Here is an 18,230-nt window from a genome sequence, read left to right as displayed (position 1 = left end):
CATAACTCCTTGTCTGGACCACTGTCTTATAAAATGTCCAGTTCACACAAAGTTGTTGAGCATCAAGCCTTGTCCAACAAACTCACAAGATGAATGGTGATAGTCCACAAACAAAGATAAACGTATACCCAAAAACAAGCTCACAGAGGCAGGTGTGTCCAGAATACAAGATATTTGGTGCAAATGACTGGCCAAACAGTATAATGGCGCAAACAGAGAAAGTTCACTCCCAGGAGACTAACAATCTGTAAATCAGAAGAAAAAAAAATCCCTCAGAGCAAAAGGGAGAATAGCAACAGGTTGCTATGAGCAAGAGCCGAGGAAGCTGGACACAATATCCCCATCCAAAGCTAGCTATGGCTCTGTAGAGAGACAAATGAAACGCCGTCTTTCGCTCCAACCTGTTTTGTCTATATACATGCTGACAACTCCCCCTTACCAGACACATAAAAAAATCCTGCAATAAAAAACAAATAATAAAAGAATAAAACATGACAGTAAGACATAAATGCTTGTACCTCCTCCCGTTTGCCTCTCTGTATTTATCTTCCTTACACACAATACACAATCCACTGCAGAGGTGAAAAAAATATTTCTGAAATTCGGTTTATGACTTTATGACTTTGACTATGATAGTACAGTTTACTCTGGCTGATTACAGAGAACAATATCTTCAATAATCCATTTGTGTCCTGGCAATTTAATCAAAGTAGGGTTTATAGTGCCTTCATCCTCCAAATGCTATATATGCCAAGCTTTAAATAATATCAGAGATATTAAATTTAAAGTATCTTTAGCATGGCACAGCATCATTCTACCCATGAGATATCACATCCGATAAACGGCAGATCCAACAGGCTTGTAATGTACACTCATGCTATCATGTTTTGAGAACTTTTGCGAAACACATGACCTGATGTGCAAAGTGTTGGGTTACCTGCCTCAATATTTTTGTTGGAATACTATCAGAAGACACAAACACTGATGACACGTACCTATCACAAATGTTCACAAAGAAATGAAAATGGTCACAAGTAACTAAAAAACGGAAGTGGTAAACTCAGAAGAGAGTAACGCTTCTCCAGCAATGATTTTGAATGCCATGTTTCAAAGGTCAAGTCTGACATTCAGCACCTGCGTTTGTTTATTTTTTTTTCCTGGATTTAGGTAAACCTGGAGACCATACTTAGGTAATTGTTTGGTCTGTGTTTCAACTGTTGGCTATTCATGCTTATGGAATTCTATAGGTATAATGCGTACTGATGCAACTTTGGCACTGGATAAGTTTCAAGTAGCTTTGCCATCAATTGCTGCTTGTTACAGGCGAATCAAAAACTCCATGTACCTATACTGATATCTAATTGGTCGAAATTGATTAAAACAAACACAATCCTTTCAGGAAATAAACAAAAAGTCTAAATTAGGGTTTGATAAAAGTCATCTGTGGGTCTAAAACCATTTCTCGTACAATTCGAGATTCATATCTCTTCAATACTGATTTTTCATTACTTTCATCTTCTGCAGCTGACAGTGATTATTGAATTTTTGTTTTTCCTACGATACTCAAGATTGCTTTTCAATCCCTTTTAACTTTCCTTTCAATCTGAATAAATTCTGTCCTGTAATCAGGTATTTAAGGTGATTTTCTTGTGCAATTCATGTAATATAAACATTCAAAAATAGCAGTGATAAATATTATGTCAGCAATGCACATATTTTACTTAGTACATAGAGGTGAGGGGTACAGATCAGCACAAAATTTCTGTATTTCGTTTTGTTTTGTTGCTGTCTTTTTTTTTTGGGGGGGGGGAACACCTATTGAATGATTACACACTAGTTTTGTGTCCTATTCATCCTTAATGGTGAATACAATATGGCCACATTCAACATACATGGTATACCACATGAGGCCAACACATATTAATCTTGCATGAACACTGTGCAGTGTTAATGTGGCAAGAGGTCGTAAGAGTTCCCCCTTTTCTTTTCAATTTAAACAATGTGAAGAAGATAAACTGCAAGATATTAGATGCAACACATATGGTCTACTGTAAGCATCAATATTTTTCCCCATTAATTTTTTATGCTGCGTGGCTCAAAAACATACTTGCAGGTTATTGAATTTATGCTTCGAAATTGCTTACTTGTATGTTTCATCCACGGAAAAGACAGAATTTTATTTGACATTTCCTTGCGTGAAAATTGAAGTGCTGCCCAATCCATTTGAATGTACAGCTTGCACATAAACTACCGTACTGCATTATACACACATGGAGTCATGTCACTCATTTCCTGCAGTCTAAGTTTAGTGACAACTAGATGGCAATTCATTTGGGGAATATTCTTTAGACCTAGGCTAGGTATCTAATTTTAAAGAATTTCTTTGTAGAAGTACTGGTTTATAAGATTTTCTACATTTTCTACTAGAACTAGAATTTAGAACTAGAAGTAACAATGCTCGGTTCTGCACAGTAGGGCCTATAGGAAGAAGAGAAAGAAGAAGAAGAAGAAGAAGAAGAAGAGAAAGAAGAAGAAGAAGAAGAGAGGAGGAGGAGGAGGAGAAGAAGAAGAAGAAGAAGAAGAAGAAGAAGAAGAAGAAGAAGAAGAAGAAGAAGAAGAAGAAGAAGAAGAAGAAGAAGAAGAAGAAGAAGAAGAAGAAGAAGAAGAAGAAGAAGAACTCGAAGGACTCTTGTATTTGAACTTAGAAATTCTACTAAACCCTAATCAAACAATGCCAATGCAATGGTCAAAAATACCGACTAACAGTAGATGTTCTCACTCTTATACTTGTCATTCATTTGTCTGTACATGAATTTTGTAATGAGGCAAGGCAAATCTGAATAGAAATTGAATAGAGCGTGCACAAAGGTAAATTTCAGGTGTTTTGGCGTGCGGGAATCTAAATCATGAGAATTCTCACTGCACTACGCTCAAAATGCGTGGACGGGACTAAGTATCACATGTTCTACCTCTCGAGTATGAGTCGTACGCTTCATGCAGAACGTTGCATTTACCTTTGAAGTTGAAATAGTAATTATTTTCCACTAATGTCATTGCACTTACATTTGAAAGAAATTATCCTTCCTTTCTGGGAGTGTCAAGTATCCCCCAGAGGGGGAAAAAAAAAAATGTCCTGAAAATTCTCACACCCCGTCCCTGGGTTACACGCAGCTGCCTTGTCGTCTGCTAGTGGTATACCGATAGTGCGATCGCAATTTTTGACTTCTTTTCTAATGTCCGCCAGCCAACCCCCCCCCCCCCCCCCTCCTCCCAATGTAAGCTAACCACCCTAACCACCAGACCAGAACCAATTACTGTATTGCTTACAGCTCTGAGAGCCACAATGGCAGCAGTTTTATACTCAAGGGTTGTAGGACTACTACAGTTTTATGGAACAATTTCACATCTTACTCTGCTAACTACTTTGCCTTCAGTTGTCACTGTAACTTTGTCATCTCGAGGGCTCCGTTTTATCAAAAGATGTGCAGTTCAGTAGTCGATAATAAATTTCCTTATCATACAGGCTGCTCTATGAATAGACTTACCATATAAATCAACTATATAATCAATTACAACTCTTCATAAAACAGGGATGAGACAGGAGGCTTCGGGACAAACATTCTATAGATTCGATCTATACCTAACAGAGGCGGATCCAGGAATTTAGTAAAGGGGGGGGGGGGGGCGTAACTAATATTTCTGGTGCCACTTCCAGGTTTCATTTCATTTTTTCTTTTTATTTCTTTTGTTTTCAGTGATAAATAAAGGGGGAGTGCACCTCTTGCGCCCCTTCTGGATCCGCCACTGCCGAAGATACTTAGGATGTATCTTAGATAATGTTTTAGAATTTAAAATATATGTGACAGGGATGAGGAATGAGAGCAAAATTCATTACGAATTTCAGTGAACGATGATGATGACTATAGTGCAGCTTCACATGAAAATGTATGATTTTGGTCCTCAAGGAAGCAGAACAAAAAAAAAAAAAGCATAGGCCTACATACATCCTTCACAGGTGCAGCTCAGTGTTAAGCAAAACAAACAAACAAACAAACACACAACAACAACAACAACAACAACAACAAAACAAAACAAACCAAAAGCAAAACAGAACAGAACAAACAAACAAACAAACAAACAAGTATTGAAATGGAATTGTATTGCTTTATGTTCAATAGCACAATCAGGGTATGCAATTGCATAACAGGGAAATATGGGAAAAAAAACTCTGCGAAAATGCATTTTTTGCTGTTTGTTATGTGGTAAATGGAAATATGCGGTATGTTATTGTTGCGTCAATGCGTTGAGGCGCGTTGTGTCCATGCCAATGGCGCAGTGTGCGTGTGGTTGGCATGGGCACAACGCAACTTTTATTTTTCATGTGAATATAATGACGCAGATTTGATTGATTCTGGATTCTTCACTTTCACTTGAGAGAGAATGGACATACAAATGTATTCTCTATGAGCTCTGCTATGTTGAATAGTTAATAGGCCTGTATCTGTTATTCACTCTGTATTCGACATGTAGCTGAGGATAGTGCGGAGTTTAGACTGTCTGTTTGATTTGCTCAATAAATCATTGCAATTTCAACTCATGGAGACTGTCAGCGTCATCATTAACCCGGCTTACAACAAATGGTGTCAGGAGTGGGATGATGACAGCCTGGCGGATTGCGACGTTCTGACGGTTCATCGAGTTGAAGAACCCTGATCAACTAATAACAGCCTCGAGTATGACGGAAGAACGATCCACGTTTCGCTCCGAGGAGACCTGCTGTTTTGACGACACTTTGGTAGCAGACAGGAGTATGCAGGAGTGATCTTGATGGTGTACGTTGATCAGCTCTGGTAGAGCAACGCTACTCTGTGAGGCAACTTCAAGATGATCAGGCTCGTCGGTAGCAGATTGAAGACTGGAGCAAATGGTGCATCGAGAGTTTGCCGTAGATGTCTATCAGCGCGAGTGTACCACAGGAGCAGCAGGACATCGATCAGGATGTGACGGTTGGAGCTGGCATCTCACGCACTGAACAAGTATTTGATAACTTTCGTTTAAACCGATTGGACTTCAGGCAGATTTTGACCTGTGATGCCATTTGGGCATTACGTTTCATGTTTGAAAATGATGTGTCTTAATTGGTCAGTTTAACTGCGTAATTAGTCATGTGTGAACAGTTTGTTTATAAGGATGTGCAAAGTGATAATTGCTCTTCGTCATCATATCGACAGGCAATAGGGTTGTGTGTAAATCTCGCTCTAGGCCATGCTCAGATTGAAAAGTTAAGTGGGTATTGTGAAGATGGCACTGAAACACCTTTTTCTAACTGGATGGAAGGATTCAATTTTATTATTGAACCTTTCCATTTCAATGATGAGGAGAAGGCTTGGGTTTTGGTGAGCAACCTTACGGGGTCAGCAAGAGAGGAGATTCTTTATTGTCTGTCTGACGAGAAGCGGAGGAGTTTCACAGAGATTGTAAAAGCTCTCCGTCTGTGTTTTAGTCGAGAGAATTCTCACTATTTGCGATGCTTGTTCTATAATCGTGTTCAACATGATAGTGAAGACTTGGCAGACTTCAGTAGGGCTCTCATGCGTCTTTATGCCAAATTGGTAGATGCTGCAGACGATGAGAAGGAAGCTGCGGCCCTGAGGCAGCTTAGGGATGAAGCTCTGTCAAATCAATTTGTCAGTGGAACACGGGATGAGAGAGAACGAATTTTGTTAAGGCGTTTGCACATGAGAAATAGGGGAGACCGATTTGAAGTGCTTAGGAGAGAAGCATTGTTAGTTCTCCGTGAAGACTGTATGCTTGAGGGAGATGGGCTGAAAACTGGGAGTGCTGATACTGGAACACAAGGAGTGTTCACTGACCCGGTTGCTCAGCAGCTAGATCTTTCCTCAGATACAGCTGGACAGGAGAAGGAGGACGTCATATCTCTTTTGGATGGGGGATCGCAATTTCTGGGTTGCGTTGATGTAGATGAGGGTGGTGCAGAAATTGATGCTGGGGGACATGGACATGAGTCATGTGATGAACAGGTTGATGCAAAGGATTTAGTTGCTGGGGTGCTTCTAATTGCAAAACCTGTAGGAGAGGGTACCAAGAGGGTTCCCGAATTATCACTTGAAGGTCAGGATGTCCAAAAGCATGCAAAAGTGCAGCCACAAAGAACTAACGTAGAGCCAAAGGAGTGGTCAATTCCAAAAGGGGAGAATATTTCTCATGGTGACATTGTTGTCAATAATGTAACAACAAGGGAGGCATGCATACCTATTTGTAACGTGTGGAAACATGGATGTCATGTTCAGGGAACGGTATGGGGGCCTTGGGAGTCAAATTGGAGACCGGATTCTTATGAAAGCTTGGTCGCTGCAGGTTAGAAATTCGTTGTCCGTCCATGGAATTTGTTGTGACTTGATTCGCTTACAGTGTATATAATTATACGTTCATGACTGCAGCTGAAACTTGTGTACCATCTCAAGTAGCAATGGAATTATAGGAACTATGCGCATTAGAGATGCAATATCAATGCGTGAAATTATTATCAAGATATGGTTGTTTTCATTGATATGTGATTGATAAGAAGTTTCTAATGAGATATTGGAATAGTGATATGAAAGTATATTTGAAATCACTATTACGTGGAAAAACGAAGGAACTATAATAGCTATTGTTTTAATTGTTTTGTTGGCAGCTGAACAACATGGCATTCTGACAATATTAGTGGTTGTTCAGTGAGTCAGAAACTTTTGATAATGAGAATAATTGGTCAAAAATTCATGCTTTGAATGATCCCTTAATTTGTGTGAAGTTTTGTCAATGAGCAAATTGTCGACTGTGACGATATGACACATAAAGCGGGGAAGTTATCTTTATCATTCGCTTGCTAAAGCGGGGAAGCTCATATTTGTTATTAGTGAATTCTAACATTCCGTGACTTCACTTTGTTTTAACTGTTGCATTTCCTGATATGTGTTATATTGAGTAATTGAGAAATATTACTCTTAGAAAATAGATTATCATCATACGGGTCGTATGATATAATCGCGGGGAAGTTGTCGTGTTGTATGTACAATTTGCATAGTGTATTAAGAGACCTGTCTATGTTGTGCCTCGATATAAATCTTAATTGATACAGACATTAATGTATGGTTTTATATACGACGCAGAACATGTTCTGTTGCGGCACGTTTGACGTTATTCTGGGCTTATATAGACCATTTTCTCGGAGAATCTGTACATAACTGACAATGTGGAACAACTGAGCTTTACATTGAAGCGGAACTGAAGATGACGTATTGATGTGTTATTCTCTTGGCCCGAACCTTTATGCCATGTATCTGAATTTGTATGATTTACTGTAAATTTGGAAGGTTCAAGAGTTTCAGCTTTTGGCAGATTTCAAAAATAATGTTCGATTTTGTAGTATTTCCGCGTTTGTATATTTGACTGGAAAAGCGGGGAACACACGCTTTCCTGAAACATATTTTTGTAATTATCTACTGTTAATCCGCTCTGTGTGTAATTGCTGTAAAGTGTAATGATCTGATGTGAAGAGCGGGGAATTTTTCGTTATGTATTATTGTGTGTAATGGTATGAAAATAATATGATGTAATTGGGATTATATAACACATGGTTGTGTTATATAATCGCGGGGAAGTTTGTGGTAAATGGAAATATGCGGTATGTTATTGTTGCGTCAATGCGTTGAGGCGCGTTGTGTCCATGCCAATGGCGCAGTGTGCGTGTGGTTGGCATGGGCACAACGCAACTTTTATTTTTCATGTGAATATAATGACGCAGATTTGATTGATTCTGGATTCTTCACTTTCACTTGAGAGAGAATGGACATACAAATGTATTCTCTATGAGCTCTGCTATGTTGAATAGTTAATAGGCCTGTATCTGTTATTCACTCTGTATTCGACATGTAGCTGAGGATAGTGCGGAGTTTAGACTGTCTGTTTGATTTGCTCAATAAATCATTGCAATTTCAACTCATGGAGACTGTCAGCGTCATCATTAACCCGGCTTACAACAGTTACAGCTGAGTATACAATTTTCCATTTCCTGTAAAAAAAGGGTCACAATTTTACACTAAAATGGGCATAAATTAGCATTTTAATTAGGGGGTGTCAAATTACACTGAAATGAATAATATTTTGGAAAAAATATCTAAAAAAGGAGGTTTTTTTCTGAAATTGCTTGTATATATTCCTGATAAATGACTCTTTTATTCCCCACTAGCACATAACCATGGCATATTACAAAATATGAATTTGTGTCATATTTTCACTACTCTAAATGGATGCTCAGTTTTGTGGGCATTACTTTGAATTCATATAAAACTACTTTCATATATTTCATATTGATATTTCATTTTTGCCAAAGAGTGAAGAGATGAAACTTTCAGGAATAGATAACAGGCATATGTTGGCCACTATTTCGAAGTTTTATGAAATTAGGGCTGATATGTTGGAAGATATGATATTTTTCATCAAAAATTCATCTTTACTCAAGTGTTTGCATAATTGAATGTTAGGGTCTATTCTCACATGTATAAACATTGATGGAGTAATTAATATGAGATATATGGTTACTTGAGCTGATATCAAAGATGTGACACTCAGATAATGATATATTAAGCCAAAATACTATGTTTTTGCTTATGATATATAAAGAAAATGAAAAAGCATTGAAATGAGAACACTAAACACTCAGCATATGAACTTAAGATGCAGTAGAAAGTAAGCGTGGATCAGTTTTATTCTTCCTCAGCAATTTGTGAATATATAATGATATAAGTTCTCATTGCTCAAACTTGCAATCATTTATCTTTTGAATATATGAAGCTTATGCAATAAAACATTTGGGAATGTGAGCAAGAATATATAAATCATAATATATAATATCACACACTCTTCTTTGAATATTAACTGTCTGAGTCCACATATCTTACTGGAATTTGCATCTATACAAGTGAATTACAACAATATAATCACAAAAGGGAATGAAGTATGATATATATATATATAGTTTCAGTATAGTTGAAGAGTAGCTATCATGATGTTTTGTTAACATTTAGTAGAGATTGTCTGTGTTCTCTGAATTGAAAAAGGCACAAAAAAGGACAAAAATATGTTTCAACTACATCATGTCCATCTCGATAAGAGTCATCAAATGATGACATAAGTATAAATTAACAATGATGTTGATTAATAAATATGTAATATGACGTCATCGTGCATCAGTGCAGTCTAACAATGCTTCAGTAAGTGGCCCATAAAATGGGTATAGAGCCACTAAGTACGTGTAGCTGTCATAAATCTTGGAAGTTTTTATTTCAAGGAGCATACATAAGCTAATGGACTTCATACGACCTAATGTCATATTCTTGTCAATCCTTTTACATGTATTAGGGCACAGCCCTGAAAATTGTAGTACTAGTTGTGTGTGTGTGTGCTATGTGCGTGTGCATGTGTGTGTATGTGTGTTCACGAATGTGATGAGTATATTTGTGTCCCCTTTTGCGTCATTCCTCTGATGGGTACACTACAACACATACCAACTTATTCGTTGTAAATGTTTTCACGTAACCCTACAATGATGGTGCACAATCTATGATGCCTGATGCCAATAAAAAAGGACACAGAAAAAAAGAGGGACCCTAATGCACACATGAAGATGTTTATTTCCCCAATATATGTGGAGTGCACATATATCAATAATCAAACCATGAACTGTAAACATCTGAATTCAAAGTCTAATGGTTGTTAAAGTCGGAACAGAAGTCAAATTGGAAGCCCAAATTTTAAGGGGGAGTATTCTTTTGGCATCTCTTTCCGACCGAACGCGTGTCATTTTGAGTGCCAATTTGAATACATGGTATGTGAAACTGGCGTCACACATTGTCAAGACGTAGCCTACTATAGGTTTATTAGGAGAAGCATGCATCATGGCGGAGGCATACCAGTCACCATAGCGACATTCCTAGCCAGTTTGGTATAAATACATGTATTTATTTTCTGTTTTGATTTTGTTTGTTCGTTTGTTGTTGTTGTTGTTGTTTGTTTGTTTTTTTTTTTGGGGGGGGGAGGCATATTGAAAATAAAATGGATTACATCATACATTTGTTTATGTTTATGGTGCTTCTATATATCATATATTAACAAACTTCGCATTTAATATTACTGAAATCAGTATTCTGCACTCTTTTGGACATATTTCTGTTCTTTTTCCCTCGTTTATTCGGGTGCACGTCACGAGACCGACACCCACGAGTCATACAGCCCACAAGTTATACAGCTCACAAGTCATACAGCCCACGAGTCATACAGCTCACAAGTCATACAGCCCACCAGTTATACAGCCCACGAGTTCGACACTGAGTAAATAAAGCCCACGAGTTCGACATCAAGTAAAATAAGCCCAGGAGTTATACGGCTCACGAGACCGACACTACGCACAAAAGGCTCATGAGACCGACAGTAAGCAAACAAAGCCCACGAGACCGACACTACACTTAAAAGGTCCACGAGACCGACGCTAAGCATACAAGGCTCACGAGACCGACATTACGCAAAAGAGGTTCACGAGACCGACACTAAGCAAAGAAGGCCCACGAGACCGACAGGATGAACAGCGCCACCTATAGGCCAATAAATTGTATAGGGTGTCCTGATAATAGCATAGGAAGATATGAGAGATGGAAAAGAAGAGTTGCCATCTCCGGCAGGGTGTTACCCCATCAGTTGCCGGTGCCAGGTAAAAATGGCAGAGGTAAAAATGGCAGGGGTAAAAATGGCAGGGGTAAAAATGGCAGAGGTAAAAATGGCAGAGGTAAAAATGGCAGAGGTAAAAATGGCAGAGGTAAAAATGGCAGGGGTAAAAATGGCAGAGGTAAAAATGGCAGAGGTAAAAATGGCAGAGGTAAAAATGGCAGGGGTAAAAATGGCAGAGGTAAAAATGGCAGAGGTCAAAATGGCAGGGGTAAAAATGGCAGAGGTAAAAATGGCAGAGGTAAAAATGGCAGAGGTAAAAATGGCAGAGGTAAAAATGGCAGAGGTAAAAATGGCAGGGGTAAAAATGGCAGGGGTAAAAATGGCAGAGGCAAAAATGGCAGAGGTAAAAATGGCAGGGGTAAAAATGGCAGAGGTAAAAATGGCAGAGGTAAAAATGGCAGGGGTAAAAATGGCAGGGGTAAAACTGGCATAGGTAAAAATGGCAGAGGTAAAAATGGCAGGGGTAAAAATGGCAGAGGTAAAAATGGCAGAGGTAAAATGTTAGAAGTAATGAGAGTGATTTCGTCAGAGATAAACGTATGAAGAGGTTTTGAATGATAACCTAGCCAGAGCAAACTGTATTTATCGAATTATCACATCCAAACTGCAGATTTGAAGAATGTTTATTGAATTATGTTTTAAAAAGATTAGAGCACTCTCAGTATTCTGAGTATGATTCAAGTGCAGTGGCGTAATCTGTCTGTTCAGAGGTATGATAAACCAGCTAAGAGCCTAGTAGGCCTATGGGAAATTATTTTTGTTATTCATTATTATTATTATTATTATTATTATTATTATTATTATTATTATTATTATTATTACTATTATCTATCATTATAAGGGGGTTCCAACAATGCTGCAAAGCCCTTAAACAGTATAATCCTACGTTGTTTCGCAAAATGAAGTTATCATACACACACACACACACACACGCACGAACCCACTTCTGGTATAAACATAATTCTACACGCAGATATACATACTCTCACATACACACTCTTACACAAACGAATTCCGCTCATGTCCAGGCAGTATATTGTCATTATTTTTCATTTTTTGAACTGTTTAGTGTAAAGAAGTGAAGGAGACATACCTAGAAGGAAACCGCTAATTTTTCACCTGTTCTATGTTAATTTCTCACATTAGGTTTCGTAGGAGCCTATTTATCTCACAAGGCCTGATCAGGACATAATGTAGAAGTAAAAATACAAAACGCAAAAAACAAACTAGAGCAGATGTATCGGCAGACATAAGTAAGCTCTTGCAAAATATTTTATTACATTGTTCCAGTATCACATGGCGCAAAAACAAATATCTCGAAGTTTAATGAACACTTTGTGGTCACTTTACAAACTTATGCCTATCAAAACTGGAGACGAACTTTAGCAATAAACTGTTCTAGTGAGAGAAAAAACCGATAGTTTGCCATGGGATTTCTTTCTATCATTGTTGAACGAATCCGCAGGCGAAAAAATGTAAATGTTTGATGCCTTTCAAACTTAGCTGTTGCCCCAAAGCATTGGCGTAAATCCCGGAACACACCAGAATCAGGTCAATAGCACCATTAGACCCAGAGATAATCGCAACTGTAGATTTCAAATGGCGACCATCTTGAAATCCAATATGGCGGACATAAAGAGAGAATTCCAAGTGGCCCAATATCTGAAAATGTTCGCAATAAGTTAATGTACATTTGTGCCAAATTTGGTGCTTGTATCACAAAATGGGCGATAGGTTTGCTAAGCTGCCCCACTAAGAGTATTTAGTGATACCCCTATATATATAAAACATTGTCGTGTAATTAATGATTTGTTTAACCCCTAATTTTGGGGGGAATGGGACATCAAGCGGGGAGAAATGAGACAACCTGGAGAGAAATTGGATAACCATCATGACCAAAGTAGGATTTACATGTGCCGCGGGGAGAAATGTAACCGTTGACTGCCCTATTAAATTTCTCCCAGTGGTAACAGAAAAGGTAAAAGATCCCTGCCAATTTTTCATACCTGCATGTCTGTTATCAAGCAATTTTATTTTCAGAAGTTTGCACACTTATTGAAATACCTATTAACATAGTATAGCACCTACCAGATCTATAGTAAGTTTGATATTTTACTGATAAGATGAGTGTACCTGTAGAGCTGTAGAGCGGTTAATATGTCCATTTTCAGGTGTACCGTTCGAGGCTTATCTTTTTACTGATATAATTGGATTGTTGCCTGGCCAAGCATTTTTCAAGTTACATGAGTGTCCCATATTTCTCCCCGTGTCCCATTTCTCCCCGGTCTCCCCGTGCTTTATTTCAGAAGGTACGAAAAGTGCGTATTTGGAGAAAGGTGTCAGAAACATGAAGAAAAAAAAAAATCTGTCACTTTTACCTCGTCCTCTTGCATTTCAACGACTAAATTTTTATCAATGGCATTTTTATCTCTAGCATTTTGACCACTGACATTTCGACCACTGACAACTTTACCTCTGACATTTTTACCACTGACATAATTATTTACCTCTGACATTTTTACCCCTGCTATTTTTACCTCTGCCATTTTTACCTCTGCCATTTTTACCCCTGCCATTTTTACCTCTGCCATTTTTACCCCTGCCATTTTTACCCCTGCCATTTTTACTTCTGCCATTTTGACCTCTGCCATTTTGACCTCTGCCATTTTGACCTCTGCCATTTTTACCCCTGCCATTTTTACCCCTGCCATTTTTACCCCTGCCATTTTTACCCCTGCCATTTTTACCTCTGCCATTTTTACCCCTGCCTTTTTTACCCCTGCCATTTTTACCTCTGCCATTTTTACCTCTGCCATTTTCACCTCTGCCATTTTTACCTCTGCCATTTTTACACCGAACCCAGTTGCCCCCCCCCCCCCCCCCGAAATGATCAGGATCTTTAATTGTGTTTGCATTGGGTGTGTGTTTGTGAAAAAAAATGAACAAAGTACAGTAAAAGTGTGTAACAGATCTTTCTACAATAAACCTGCGAGGGTGTTGATTTAGTATCAATAAAAAATAAAAAATAACGTAATCGTCTATTAAGGTAGCGTTAGGGATTCGGAAAAAACCAAATGCATCCATGAAAACAGCTATAAAATGTACTGTTCGGAGGAAAATAACACAAGCCACAAAATTGAGGTGAATCCCTACGACATAAAACGTTTTAATCAGTAGAATTACATCATAGTTACAGAGAAAATTACAAATAGATCTTACTGTAAAACGTCAAAGCAGGAGGGTAGAATATCTAAAATAGAATAAGTAACTAGTGAATCGGGAAAGAGAAGAGGTAAAATTTATATCTTGTCCATTTTCTAGCTAAAAACTGGGAAAGCCTATTAAAAATAGCACGATGGCATTATCAATGCTCTAAAATCAATTCATACATCGTTATTGTCCTCTGTTAAATTCATTTGTGTTTTTGTCTCTCTCTTTTTTTTTGGGGGGGGGGGGGTAAAGAATACTAATTCTTCTATTTTTTTTTTGGGGGGGGGGAGCGGGGGCATGAAGAATACAATTCAATTTTTCTACTTGATAACAATGTCGCTCCCTGACACACTTGCCTCCCCAGAAGTATGTAGAAATACATATTGATGACGTTCATAATTATGTAGATAGTCACCATTATTCTTTCAATTGATAGCGTTACGAAATTACACCCGCCAGTATGTTATTTTTCCGTTCATGGAACACCCTGTACAGGTGATTAACATGTAGATGGCACTGTTATCCTGTCGGTCTCGTGGGCCTTCTTTGCCTACTGTCGGTCTAGTGGGCTTTCTTTGCTTAGTGTCGGTCTCGTGAGCCTTTTTAGCTTATTTTCGGTCTCGTGGGCCTTTTTTGCCTACTGTCGGTCTCGTGGGCTTTCTTTGCTTAGTGTCGGTCTCATGAGCCTTTATTGCTTAGTGTCGGTCTCGTGGGCTATGTTTGCTTAGTGTCGGTCTCATGAGCCTTTTGTGCATAGTGTCGAACTCATGGGCTGTATGACTCCTGAGCCGTATAACTCGTGGGCTGTATGACTCATGGACCTATTATTGATGTCGGTCTCGTGGACCGTATGACTCGTGGGTGTCGGTCTCGTGGGATGCCCCCGTTTATTCTATACAAACTGAATTGATAACAATTATTTATATTCTATTGATGCAATATCGAATTGTACTTGTCTTTTTTTGGGCTCGTATGTTATCTTGATTATGTAATTTTACATTTTCGTATCTATGTAATACTGTATATGTATATATATTTTTATTTTTGTAAAATCATTTGTAATTCAGCCTAAGGCTGCGATGAATGATTTGAGGAAATAGATATGCCATCAATAAGAACAATAACATTATATGAAATACTTTGTGTATTGTTGTTATTTTTGTTTTACCCATCCTTTCCTTTCTTTTTGCAAAGTACATGCACTGCAGTCTTATTCACGTTCTTCATCATCACAAGAAAGTAAAAATAGATCTACAAATGAGAGTATAATATATTAAACTGCAAACCCTGACCTGCAATTGTTTCTTGATCATTCTTTACATTAGCTGATTGTAGTAAACTATGTAAATTGAACAAAAGCTCACTAAAACCAAATGTGTGATGATCAGAAAAAAGGCTGTTTCAAACGAAAATACAACCAGAGTACATATAAACTGAATTATACTCTGAAAAGACCAGGAAAACCCAAATGCTATGTTTATGCTATACATTGGCTGCCAAATCAATTTTCAAGCCATCATTAAGACATGAATAAATTTCACTTATATTTCTGTTTCTTGTGCTGCGAAATCATAATGTCTTTTTTTTTTCTTTACAAAATTTGAAGGGGAATTTACCCCAAACAGCTTCAGTGCAGGCATTCATGAATATTATTAGATTCATATCAGAGAAGTCTCCGGAAAATCAGACTATCGGTTCAAAAACTATAACGTTTGGATAAATTAATGTGTTGTCAATGCCAGATCAAAAAAAAAAAAAAAAAAGGCTACAATTTGTGACATCAGTAACAGAAAAATATAAAGAAAATGTGGAAAGAATTTATCAAAACTTCAATTTCCAACATTATCATTCCCTGGACTTGTTATTGGGGCAAGTAAAGGGTAATATTATCTCCATAAATTCTGAAGGAGGTATGTCAAACGCTCATTCATAGTACTAGATAAATGAAAATTCAATATATGTTGAATTCTTTATGCTGTCTTAGAATTCTCCAATTTAACTCAAACTTCACTAATGTGTTTACTAAATCCATATGCACGTTGTATCACGCATATATATTTGGGTAAATTGGGTAAAAAGCAAATTATTCAAGTTATAATCACAGAAAAATTCCTATGTCTAGTAAAGTGAATTCATGATAAAGTATATTTCCCTTTCACATGTGTGAATAACATTCTGCATATTTGCATACCAAAACAAAAGCACATGATGTAAATGTGGGCAGAGTGACCAATCACCACTAATCACCATCTGCGCTTTTGTTGACCTCTAACACTGCTTTACATTTATCAGCATCTACTCGTTTATTCTTTGTATTCACATGATTTTGAGGGGAAAAATGCTGATGATAAAAGTACAATACGTATATTCTCTTTGAATGTGTATCTTTTGTGTATATGTGCTCAATTGCTGCTTTCATTATCTCTAATTACAATGTACATGCAAGTATATATATATATATATATACTTTTTTGGGGGTGGGGGTGAGGGGTCCAACAAGACTTAGAGGTAAATAAATATATTTGTCCCCATGAACTCATTGAAGACACAATTCAAACAGGGATATGTTACTTTCAACATTTATTCAATTTATCAAAATATTACATATTCAAATTGACCTCAATATCAATAAATGTATTCTGATATGCATACATAATTAAGATTTACATGAAGCAATATACTGTTCTTATCAAAAACATGGAAAATATATATTACAATATAATTCTGATTGCAGCAAATATCATACACAGGATACATTTAAAATTAGCTGGTCTAATGTGCGAAATGGACATGAGATTTTAGCGCAGAGTTTTGTGTTCAACATTCAAGCAGTTCTTTATAAAATATGTACTTTTTTACAAAGAACACAACACAATGACATACCAAGTATATCCAGATTTAGATTATTTCTAGTTCCTGCTCTTTGCATAGCAACTTTGTTTTTTCAAGAGATAGAGCCTTTGATAAAACACCATTACCATACTAGTAAAAGTATGTAAAATTCAGTAAATGGGAATGACTGGGAGAAAATGCTGCAAAAGTAGGATTATAGGTATTACCCATCTCCCATACATCAATATTGGCAGGCGTTGACAAAAATGGGAACAAAAGTTCCATGAAGCTTCTTCTTTTCTTAGAAACAGAAATGTTCTTATTAAAGTTGGCAGCTATGCATTAACAGATGCCTAATCACAAGTGCTTGCTGTATTTCATAGATGCCCAATAGTTCTAGAAAGTATGCAAGCAAAAAGATGACTTTAATTATTACTTTGAAAAATACACCCTAAAGAAATACACAGTAGACTTTCAAGTTTACAGAGCATGGACACACACAACATACAAAAAATATCACAGAGGATACTATGTCTTCATTTACACAACGAAAAAAGAAAAAGAAAAAAAAAAGCCTGGTCATAGCTGTTACACTACACAGTGGTCGACGTGCAGCAAATGTCAGTAGCTATGCAGGACTCACATATATCTTGCCAATCATGTGCATTGCAGATATATTAAATCTAATGTGGCAAATAAAAATTTGTTAACATAATATCTTCTGTTTGCATTTACTTGTCCTTTTTGTGAATACTTGCGCAAGCAAGATTGCATTTTCAGGTTCAGCATTTGCGCTTGACAAGAGTTGATAAATAAAAAACACATACTTGTACCACAAGGCACTTCTTGCAAGCATTGCCTGCTATTTTTGGAACAAAAAGCTTGCATGCTTGCCGTTTTCATAGATAAAAAGTCTCCAGATATACTGGATCGACCTGTAGCAATTCCTTCAACATGGACTGCACATGAACAGTATTTCTGTTCACCATTCTCAATTCTATATAATTACAGTTTTCGAGAATCAGGCATTTGTTTCGAATGCAGACAACTTTGTGCCATTTTTCTCATCGTAGACCACGTTCTCAAAACCGGTGCTGCCAGGAATTGTTGTGGGTAATTTTGGCGTGGACTTCTTGGAGGAATGAATGAAGAAAGCAATAAGGCCTGTCAGACACACGATGATGACAACTGAGATGACAATACCCACTATGGCTCCAGTCGATACACCTGAGGGGCAAAAATGAAAGAAAAATAACGATACCAGATTTAGAAAACAATTGCTTAATTAAGTCTCCCTGAATACTGAATGAATGCCAATAACACAGGACAAGACTCCAAGTATGCAAAAAAAAAAAAAAGATGATAAAGCCAGCTGATGAAAAGCGACCTTTCAAACACCTTCA

At 37.4% G+C, this 18,230-nt stretch overlaps 1 protein-coding gene across 1 annotated transcript in view; it reads right to left on the bottom strand.

The window, feature by feature from the left end:
- Positions 1-17,848: 17,848 nt before the first annotated feature.
- LOC139722546 (macrophage mannose receptor 1-like) overlaps positions 17,849-18,230 on the bottom strand; it is a 43,461-nt gene continuing 43,079 nt past the window's right edge. Inside the window, exon 42 of the mRNA XM_071633836.1 lies at positions 17,849-18,054. Within this exon, the coding sequence (XP_071489937.1) occupies positions 17,849-18,054 (206 nt within the window). The remainder of the gene's footprint in view (positions 18,055-18,230) is intronic.

This window comes from Diadema antillarum, unplaced genomic scaffold (assembly GCF_040938485.1).
Source record: "Diadema antillarum isolate AM-2024a unplaced genomic scaffold, OU_Dant_1.0 scf00000167, whole genome shotgun sequence".
Taxonomy (NCBI): domain Eukaryota; kingdom Metazoa; phylum Echinodermata; class Echinoidea; order Diadematoida; family Diadematidae; genus Diadema; species Diadema antillarum.
This window is presented reverse-complemented; position numbering and strand designations above follow the sequence as displayed.